This window comes from Labrus mixtus, chromosome 11 (assembly GCF_963584025.1).
Source record: "Labrus mixtus chromosome 11, fLabMix1.1, whole genome shotgun sequence".
Classification (NCBI taxonomy): Eukaryota; Metazoa; Chordata; class Actinopteri; order Labriformes; family Labridae; genus Labrus; species Labrus mixtus.
The window spans coordinates 7,191,387-7,202,487 of NC_083622.1; the positions used below are offsets into that span (position 1 = coordinate 7,191,387).

The following is an 11,101-nucleotide window of genomic DNA, read 5'->3' on the forward strand; positions in this document are numbered from 1 at the left end:
TGGCTAGCAGGTTGAACCAGCCCAGATCAGACCCTGGTCCGCTTTGCTGGAAAAAGGGGGTCTAACTGAGGCCAGACTAGTCAGAGGGAATCTGTCTTTACGTGTGTGGATCCCATGTTTACAAAATCAGTAAATCTTTACATTTCTCCAGCGTGCACCGAGCTGAAAGATCCGTTTGAATGAAGTCAGATATCACAAGTTAGACAAAGTATGAAAAATGAGACGACAGACTTTCACCTCTCGGGCTCAGCTGGATGATGAAGTGAGCATCTGGAGGAGTTTTTAGAACATCATGTATATCTTTAGTCTGTGTCCAACAAAACGCTAACACAAACCGTCTGAATCCAGGGTTCTTGTGGCTCCTGCTGGGCCTTCAGCGCCGCCGGAGCCTTGGAGGGCCAGTTAGCAAAGACCACAGGGAAGCTGGTGGACCTGAGTCCCCAAAACCTGGTGGACTGCTCCAGCAAGTACGGCAACCACGGCTGCAACGGGGGCTTCATGCACCACGCCTTCCAGTACGTCATCGACAACAAGGGCATCGACTCGGATGCTGCGTACCCGTACACGGGACAGGTGAGTGTTCCTCTTTTTTTTTTTAAATCACTCTGTAAGTGTTTTTATAAACCGAGGAGAGACCCCGCTTCTGTAAAGTTTGAAAGTGGAAAGTTGTCTTAGGATGTCAGCTGTTCAACAGATCAGGGTCTCCTTCGTCTTAATTTAGCTTCATAATGCTCCAAATATTTTCAACAGGTGACGAGTCAGGACTGCAGGATGGTCAGTTTATCATCAGGCGTCTTTTTACCGCTGCTGCTGTGATACGTTCAGAGTGTGGTTTTTAAAATGTGGTTCAGTTGGGGGCGGCAGTAGCTCAGGCTGTAGGGACCTCAGGTTGGGAACTTTTGGTCGTCAGATCCAGTCCAGCTGCGGACCAAAATATGGAAGTTGGTCTGGTTGCTGGAGAGGTGCCAGGTGCCAAAAGAAAATGTTGCTTTTCTGTTTTCTGACCAGCGGAAACTCAGACTGCTGTACAGACTGTCTCTTCAGTCGATTTGATGATTTGATGTTCTCGTAACTCAAGCTCTTCAGTCGATTTGATGATTTGATGTTCTCGTAACTCAAGTTGCTGCTATACTTTCCATCCACAGATCACTTTGGTGGATGCAACAGTGGGATTTGTAGTTTTTAGGTCACTGGTGGTGCCAGGTCACATCCAGAGTTCAGCTGAGGTGCCATTGAGCGAGGCACCGAACCCCAACCAGCTCTGGTGCGAGCAGCCTCACTATGACATCTTTCCATCAGTGTTCGGGGCGCCGTTAGCGTAGTGCTTAGTCTGCACGCCCCAAGTATGGAGGCTGTAGTCCTCCAAGCGATTGGCCCGGGTTGCAATCAAACCGATGTCATTCCCCGATCCCTCTCTCGGCCTGATTTCCGACTCTATTCACTGTCCTCTCTCTCAAATAAAGTCATTAAAAAAAAGGTTCAGGATGAACGTTTCCTTCACTAATGAGCAGGTTACCGATGCCATGTGCACAAACACACCTCCAAACGTGAACAGATGCTTTCTGAACTGAGCGCTGATAAGAAGCCAGACGGTCCAAAAAGACAGTCTGTTTAAAGACCTTTAAAGGACCTGATAATATCGTTAGCTTACGTTAACTAGCTAATGTTAGCTAATTAGCACTCAAGGATGCTTGAATGATGAAGAATTTCTTGCCCTTCACTTCTCAAACAGCAGCATTATTGACCCGTTCATATCAAAACTAAGGAGAGGGATTCTCCTCTAAATATGAGCAAACATCACTGAAGTGACGTTCTGGTGTTACGGTTAAAATGGTGACCATGTCAGCTGACGACTTTCAGACAAACTCGCCTGAATGTATCCTAACGAACGCCTCTTTGTTCAGTTTTTATATCATCATAATGTCAAAAATACTTATTCGATATGTTTTCATGACAGCTAAACAGAGAGGCTTTCGTTAGGACTCATAACGTCCGACTGATTCTGACAGATTTCCACTTCACCTCGGTCCTTCTGAAAGGAGCTCGGGCTCAGAGAAGACAGCTGGGTTTCTGGATCTGGTTCAGACTGTTTTGAGTCTCAGCTTGGTTTTGTGGATGCAGAGATGAACTGTGCTCGTTGACGATGTCTGCATGAGAGGAGGTCATGTTGCTCCACAGTTTGTTCGGCGTTGTGGTGGAAATGTTTGAATTCAGTCCGTCGTTCTTCTGCTGCACAAAATGAACCGCTTGTTATTTCTCGTATGAGAGCTTCAGAAAAGGAGGTGAAGGGTGACGGATTGTTGAGCGCTGTCACTCCAGTTTACAAGAAATAGTGATTCTGTTTTTTTTTTAAGCGGGAACGTATAGAACTTTAGTAAAAATCCCTTTCTGTGCGGAGACGAGGATGTGGGTGTTCGGGAAGTTTAGTCGGAGCCCTCAGGCTGCAGACGGAAACACTCTTCTGACTCGTCTGTTAATGTCTCTTTGGAGCAACAATAAATTAATCGGAGCGGACAACGTGTTTGTCCTGCAGGCTTGATTTGGATCGCTGTTGTTGGTGTTTGTGAGTAGGAGGAGGAGGGTCTTGACGGTCTTTAGTAGCCTTGCGGAGGTGTTGTGTTTTTAATTTACTCAAAAATAAGAGCAAAAAGTCTCTCTGTGATGTGAGTTATTGTCTTATTAAGCTCAGTGAGTCACTTTGAGTCTCAGCTTTTTAGAGACTCCTCTAAGATGAAGAAATCAAACCGCTCTGAAGATGTTTCAAAGTGACGCAGCTTCCCCTTTTTGAATCCAAGCAGGCGGGCTTCACACAGGTCGTGTTTTTAAATCGTGATTTAAACTGAGCTTGTTTTTCTTCTTTTAGTCACAAGAGTGCCACTACAACCCCCGGTACCGCGCCGCCAACTGCTCCCGGTACAGCTTCCTGCCTGAGGGGGACGAGGGCGCTCTGAAGGAGGCGCTCGCCACCGTCGGACCCATTTCAGTGGCGATCGACGCCACACGGCCCAGATTTACTTTCTACAGGAGTGGTAGGTCACACACGCTCTTCTCTTGACTCCATTAGAGTCAATACAGTAATTAAAAGACTGAATATATTCAGATGTGTTTTTTCTCGTCTGATCTGCGTCCTGGCAGGAGTCTACGATGATCAGAGCTGCACCCAGAGAGTGAACCACGGGGTGTTGACCGTGGGCTACGGCACTCTGAGCGGACAGGACTATTGGCTGGTGAAGAACAGGTGAGACCTTTGTACCGGGGCGCACAGGAAGTGAAACAGGGTTTGTGATTTTGCTGACTTCAGTGTTGTGGTAGATGTGACATCAAACTCGGAGTCGGGAAATCATCCGGGTAAAAAAAAGAGAAGAAGGAGTTTCATTTCTCTAAACTTATTCCATGAAAACAAACCTCCAAACTTTCAGATTGTCTTCTGCTGATCTCAGCAGGACAGTTTCAGCTTTAATAATTAATCCGATGTGTTTCTTAATAATTTCTCCTTAAAGGTCACATATCCTCCTCCTCTTCAACCAGGTTAAATAAGTCTCAGAGCTTCAAAACATGTGTGTGAAGTTTCTAAATCCACTCTGATCCTGTATTTGATCATGTCTATAAACCCCTCTATTTCAGCCCTGCTCAGAACAGGCTGTTTCTGTGTCTGTACCTTTAACCCGAGCCCTCTGGAAGGGCTCGGGTGTCTCGGTCTTTCTCGCTCCATGTCCTATTGTTTATGGTCAGAAGGCAGACTCAGAGGGCAGAACAAACACCTAGCTGTGGGAGTGTCACCCACCTGGGGGAGGGGCTACTGCCCTTTGTGATGTCATGAAGGGAAAATCTCCAAATGGCCTGTTTGAGCACACATTTTCTGAAAAGTGGAGCAGGCTAAAGACGGAGAGGATCTATGATTGAACCATGGCAGACTGAATTTTGCACAATATGTGACCTTTAAAGGACCTGATAATATTGTTAGCTTACATTGACTAGCTAATGTTAGCTAATTAGCACTCAAGGATGCTTGAATGATGAAGAATTTCTTGCCCTTCACTTCTCAAACAGCAGCATTATTGACCCGGTCCTATCAAAAATAAGGAGAGGGATTCTCCTCTAAATATGAGCAAACATCACTGAAGTGACGTTCTGGTGTTACGGTTAAAATGGTGACCATGTCAACTGACGACTTTCAGACAAACGAGCCTGAATATATCCTAACGAACGCCTCTTTGTTCAGTTTTTATATCATCATAATGTCAAAAATACTTGAGATATGTTTTCATGAAAGCTAAACAGAGAGGCTTTCGTTAGGACTCATAACGTCCGACAACCAACAAGACGCATTCGGCTGAAAGTCACCAGATAACATGGTCACTCTTTGAACCGTAACACCAGCAAGGACTTTTGTTTTTCTAGCGGTATGAGTCGTGTCCCGTGAGCTTTATGAGGGTCGCAAGAGCCCCAATCCCCCCCCCCCCCCCGCCCCCCTCCAAGGATGTATTTTAATATCTCAGTTTTACTCCGGGTGTCAGGTGCTGCAGTTCAACAGTGTTTTCAACAGGGCCGCTACTTTCCTGAGCACTTTTTGCCCTCGCTGGTCTCGTGACTGAAAGCTATGAATACAGGGTCTTTAATGTTTAATGTAGTAAATGTTTGTGGATTGTTTATTAGAGCTGTTTAAGTTTAGCATGTCTCCAGCTGCAAACCAACTTCCCTGTGGGGACAATAAAGAAACCTTTGAACCTTTTTTTTTTTCTCCTCTATTCGTTTGCAGTTGGGGCGAGCGTTTCGGAGACAAGGGCTACATCCGGATGGCGCGCAACAAGAAGAACCAGTGTGGCATCGCGCTGTACGGCTGCTACCCCATCATGTAGCTGAAGATATCACGAGCTGAACATGTACAGCTTTTTATAGTTTGATTACAAAAATGATTTTATGAACTGTTCTGTTGTTGTTTTAATTCCTTGTCATGTTCCTGTTACTACAAATACTCTTTAACATCTTGATTTGTGAGAGTGTGCGCCTTGTGAGTTTAAGTGTTTGAATCTGAAATAAAGAGACAGATCCACTCCTTACTGAGGCTCTGATCGATATATCAGTTTACTGATCAGCTCAGTGTCGGCCTGTCAGTAAATATCGGATCAGTTTCCTGGAGGCGGTCGGGACGCCAGGCTCTGATTTTACACCACCACTTTCAGGTTTGTGCGTCTGTTAAATCTGCCATGAAAATCGCCCCCCAAAGGATTCCTTTGACTCGTTGGGAAATTGGCTTGTTGGTCAATTTAGCTTTTACATGTTATAACAGAAGGAACTCCAAAAATCAATACTTGTGTCGCCGCTTCATCTCTCATGTCTTGTGCACATGCTGATGCAATAGCATATCCTTTAGTAGCAGCCTGCGGGCAGCAGGCATTGTCTCGAGTGAGGGGGGAAAGAAAGCTTTCAGTCGGTTTTTGTGTTCTACTTTTGACCTCTTAGACCTTCGAGTTTATAGTCCACCATCGACAGTTACATAGATGATGTTTTTGAACCCCAGAGGGAAACGATTCGACCATTGTGGGAAAAATAAAATCTGATTTGCTCTCATTTAGCATACATGTCATATTTGTCTGATTAAATATGAAGCTAAGGCTAGCAGCTAGTTGGTAAGCTAAGCAATACGACTTGAAAATGGAGCCGTTTAACGCCCAATCATAAGAGAGGAACATGAGGAAGTTAGCTTTTCTGGGCCTCCTGAAGCACGCTTATTAACATGTCTAAACTAGGGTTGTGAATCTGAGTGATCTGGGCTCAGTTCTTTGGCCCTGGCACGCTTGGAAGAGGTGTGCTTCGGTACGCGACAGTTCATGCACAAGTACACAATGTGGACAGCCTTCATTATAGAGAAATGTAAAATTGTTTTGTTTTTTATCCATAGCCCGCTTCATGATCACATAAAGCCATGCATGTGTTGTATTACGATGTTATGCGCAAGAGCTAACCGTGCTCAGGCCCGGTTAGTCCAGGAGCAGTGTGAGCGCAGGTCAGCGGGGAAACAGGAAGGGGGGAGGGGGGGTGCAAGCGACCTTCAGACAACTGGGGCTAGTGTGAGTGCGACCTAAAAGCTTTTAAATTAGGTCATCAATGTTTCCCATTCAAGGCCTAAAAAGGACACTACCTCTTTGACTATAATGATCAATAGAGTGAAAAAGTACCAAAGCTTTTAAAACACTGTCTCTTTAAGAAGACGTGTGTAAGGCAGGAATGAATCCTGTAAAAACTGCAAGCAAACTCCTGCACACTGTCTTAATGGCACAAATACTTGGGCAGGGTTTCGATTTGATTGCACGAGTGCATATCGTATTGAAGTTTAAAATGTTGCTCTCGTGGCTACTTTACAAATAAATAACTGCAACTTTGTGTTACACCCTGAAAACTCTGCTGCAGTTTGAATTAAACCATAAAAATAAATGAAACGTTGTTGGCATTTGAATCGAAGGAACCATATTCATATTTACGGTCTAAGAGAGTGACACACGCCCAGCACACAACATGATGATGATTCAGTGATATTAATGGTCTTGGTCTTGACTCGGTCTCAAAGCACTCTGGTCTCGTGTTTGTCTTGGTCTCAGTTAGTGTGGACTTGACCTACAACACTAACTAGTACACCGATGCTTAAACCTGAACATAATAGTAACAGGCGTGATGTCATGGCAATATGCCCGCTTTGGGAAAATTGTCCTTTTTTAACACCAATCAATATCCAAAAGTCCCTCCATAGCTTCTTGTTTGTAAAGAAAACAAGCAAAGCTCTCCACCAGCTGATTCACAGGAACTTTAAAGGGGACATATTCTGAAAAATCCACTTGTACAGTGTTTCTGAACATATATCTGGGTAACCTGAGAGTCTACTGACCCACAGAATGTGAAATAAACCCATCCAGTCCTTTGTTTGTGGTCTGCATAAGTCAGAGAAAAATGCTCCGTTTCAAATGTGCTCTCCTTGTGATGTCACAGTGGGATTCTGGTGAAAAAATCCCCTCCCCTCCCCTCCCCTGATATCTCCACCCATGGACTCCACACCCAGCCTAGAGCAAAACTCTAACACAGGTCTGCCATTTTTATTCTCGCTACAGAGGAGTGATGTCTACGGGGAAAACTCAGGGGGGGTCATTGCATTTAATATTCAGCTTTTTCTGGTTTTTATTGCCCTTTAGTGTGTTTTCCAAGTGTCCTGTGCATGTTTAGGCACATCTATGTGCAAAAATTCAAAGTCCGCGGAAACGCGGCTTCTCCTACCTCCTCCTACCTCCGCCTGTTAGCTGTAGCATTAGCCACATGTAACGCTCGGTTCTAGCCCCCCCCGATAAAAATTTGTCAGTGCGGCGTCATTGTCAGTGTGAGATCACTGATCTAAGCCCTTTGGCTCGTTGTGGCAAGCCCTGCAGCTCATGTTGAAATTTCTGACCAATAACGACAGAGCGGATCGGCAGACCAATCAGAGCAGACTTGGCCCACGTGGGGTCTAACAGTGGGGGCTCAGCAGAGCGTAGCTGACGGACTCAGAGCGTAGAGGGAGCAAGGAGGAGCAGTACATGAAAACAGACACTTTTTTCGGACTTTAGCTATTGTGAACGTACAAAAGTAGGTACATAGATTAAATATACAAACCCCAAAAAGGGCATAATATGGGCTCTTTAAAGAGACACACACACCAACACGGAGCGTTCTGAGAGAGCTGGTTTATGCAGGGTCACAAACCTCCTCTGGTGCTTGATTCACTTTGTGCATTTTTCACTGCACATCTGTATGAGCATGTGACAAATAAAAATCTTGAATTTTGATTCATGTTATATTTTGACCAAAGCACAGCACAGATGTTTCATTTAGACCACAGGGGACTGTTTGAAAAGGTGGAGAAGGGGGGTAATATGTCCTCTTTAAATGATTCTGTAATGACTCGATGTCATTGTAAATGAGGGTTGCCCCTCAATGATCTTTCGAGTATAAATAAAGGAGGTTGAAAGAATGAATACTGATCTCTACGCAATATCTGATTTTCTGGTAATTAATAATTACAAATTAGGATTGAGAGCTAAAAAAACAGATTACATCATAGCCACATTCCCTGACCTAAAACCTATCACCTATGGTCCTTTGTTTGCTTACATTTAACAACAACATGGTGTCCATGCAAATTCCCTTATTTAAATGTTTAGGTACATGTTTGAATTCACGCCTGCTGATTTGAATTCATCATAGCTTTATCTGTGCAGTGAGTGCACCAAAGAAGCAGCTTCAGGCTGTGAACAAGAGATGATTCAAAGTGAGTGCAAGTTAACAAAAATATATATGAGTTATAGGAACATGTAGTGTGTTCTTCAACAAAACAAACATGTGAATTAATGACACGCACAACTTCCCGAGAGTCTGACATGATGAGAAATGTTCTTGACATTTAGCGTTCTTGTTGGATCTTAACTAGGCGTAGTCAAAGTTTATAAAAGGTAAACACTCAGTGAGCCTCACAAAATGTAATGTCTGTTAGATTTTAATAAGTCAACAACTTCCGGTTTTTGTCTTGAAACAGATTTTTTTTATTGAATGTTATAGTATTAATAAAATGTAATGAGCGAGACTGATATAATATTTCATTTACAATAAAAAGGACCTTCTCTCACATGCTAAAAGCTGACATGACAACTGCACAAGTAAAGCTCTTATTGAGCAGAAGATCAGAAAGTTAAGAAGAGTAGAAAGTGTATTAAAACTGTCAAGAAGAACAACATAGCTAAACAAATAAAGTTTTGTAAGAAATAAACTAAACTGAGAGAACATTTTGGTCTGTTGTCTCCTCATTCTCTCTTCCTCCATGGAGCTCACTGTCAAAATGCTGTCCACATTCATACTGTCTATATGTTGGTGTCAGCGTCGGCAACTCTGCACCAGTTCACAGCGGTAAAAAGTTTGCAAATGGACTCTTTCCTAAAGAAAACATACAGAATTAAGTCTGCAAGAGGACTCAGCTTAACAAACATGACAGATAAGTCATGCAGATTACTGTCATGTCCGTTGTTCAACAACACAATCATGAGTGGCAGTAACAGCAAATAAGTGTAAATGAGCAGCACCAAGACCAGAATTGCAACATTTCGACATTTTTCTTCAAAGGGGACGGAGACGGAAGCAGAGAGGGCTCTGAGGGTCCCAACCAGGAAGAATATGAACAGTAGGAAGGCAATGATGGGGATAATTAAGAAGATGTTTCTTTCCACACTAAAATGCACATATGAACCATTCACATGTAAAAAATTGCACATATAATAAATGCTGGATAGGCAAATTGAGGGAAATGGCAAGAGGTAAGAGCCAGACCACGCCACTGACCACCACAGAGATCTTGATTCGTTTGAAGCGGTACCACAGTGGGTGGGCGATGTCCAAATATCTGCAATAAAAGATGGACACGTTGTCTTTGAGGAGGTGCAGAATAATTCAGAAACATTAAAGTCAGAAACAGGTGTAGGACGTATAGTTACCTTTCCAGTGAGACACACACCATGAAGCAAATATTGCTCAGTACGCCACACTGGTAGATCAAAGCTACGACAGAAGTATGATAATGATTTATCTCCAGAATGAGTATGCAGCAGAGCTGAATGAGGTCGGAAATGAGAAGGTTGATGACGTAGGTTGGAGCCACATGATCCCTTCGTACCTGCAGAAAAACATATGAAGACGACAATCAGTTGCAAACATGTTCTGAACTCATCCTTCTCCAAAAACTAAAACCTTTTTCTGCCCAACTGTTGCAGTAAAATACATGAATGCATTTTCCATCCATCTCTCATAGTGCTACCAAAGACGTAACACAAATGACACTCTGTTGTATCTGCAGCTATACTTTTTTTAAAATTTGTTTTCTGGTGATAACATGATATTTTGAAAAAAGTTCCAAATCTGGGGGCACATGTAGTGAATTGGTTAGTGTGTGCGTCCAATGTACAGAGGCTGGGGCCCTCCAGGCGGGCAGCACGGGTTCAAATCTGACCTGTGTTTAACTGAAACCTGGCTCAGTGAACACCTCCTGGACAGAGCCTCACCTGTCATCATCAAAAGTAAAAAAACATATAATGGTTAAAATGTTATTTCTGTACGATTCAATCATTTTCATGATCAAAACCGGCTCCGCCAGAGACATGACAGGTGAGGCACCAATGTAATGTTTGTAGACACTTTTTTTTTGTCCTCACTTTCCATAGAATAAGTAATGTACTTCACGTGTGTTTATAACATATTTAGTCTAATCTGACATAAAACCGCACAGAAAAAGCATGAGGTGAGGCAGCAGTACCTCTGCCTCACCTGAAGGGGGCGTGCGTCAGGTTGCGTCAGGCTCATAAGGCCAAGAGTTTATGCTTGGTTTGATGTGGCTCCTCTTCGATGCAGAATTTTTATTTGAAAATTTGGCTCTGATTGCAAAAATGGAAAAGGAAGATTTTATATCTGAGCTCAAAGATTTCTCAAAACTGGACTTTCAATCAAAACGTGAAGTGATAAATAATGGAAGACTTTTAAAACTAAAAGAAGATAATGAGGACTTTTACAACAAAGTCACGGATATTTTAATCCAGAAGGATAGGCGAATGGACTTCGTTTACAAGTAAAGGTAAGACCATGAATACACCGCAGTATATGCCTACTTTTATTTTTATTGAATGAGTATGAATTGTGGAATTCCTTGGCCAATTATGCACCTTACTCTATATGTGTGTACACAATGCTGATATGAGATATGAAACACAACCAGTAGTCAATGTGCAAGCTGCCAATTGAATGGTGAGTTTAAGCTACTCTATAAATGGGTTCATATATTTGTAACTCTGACTCTGAAAAAGTCAGTGCCTCACCAGCCACGAACCTCACCGCACGTCCCTGCACCTCCAGGACTTTCAGCTCTCATCATCCTCCTCATGTGACATCAATATATGCACACTGCTTTAACACAGTAAGAACTGTCTACCTCTTGGAAATTGATTGCTGATCTGATTCTGAGACTGTTCCACAAACACATGGCACAGACAGTGAATGAATAAGTAATGTAATGTACATACCAGAAAGCAAAGAGCACAGA

General features: G+C 43.2%; 1 protein-coding gene across 1 annotated transcript in view; it reads left to right on the forward strand.

The window, feature by feature from the left end:
- The window catches only part of ctss2.1 (cathepsin S, ortholog2, tandem duplicate 1), a 15,874-nt gene extending 10,814 nt beyond the window's left edge, over window positions 1-5,060 (forward strand). Inside the window, exons 5-8 of the mRNA XM_061049788.1 lie at window positions 349-573; window positions 2,864-3,029; window positions 3,136-3,238; window positions 4,760-5,060. Of these exons, the coding sequence (XP_060905771.1) occupies window positions 349-573; window positions 2,864-3,029; window positions 3,136-3,238; window positions 4,760-4,859 (594 nt within the window). The 3' untranslated portion in view covers window positions 4,860-5,060. The remainder of the gene's footprint in view (window positions 1-348; window positions 574-2,863; window positions 3,030-3,135; window positions 3,239-4,759) is intronic.
- Window positions 5,061-11,101: the final 6,041 nt, after the last annotated feature.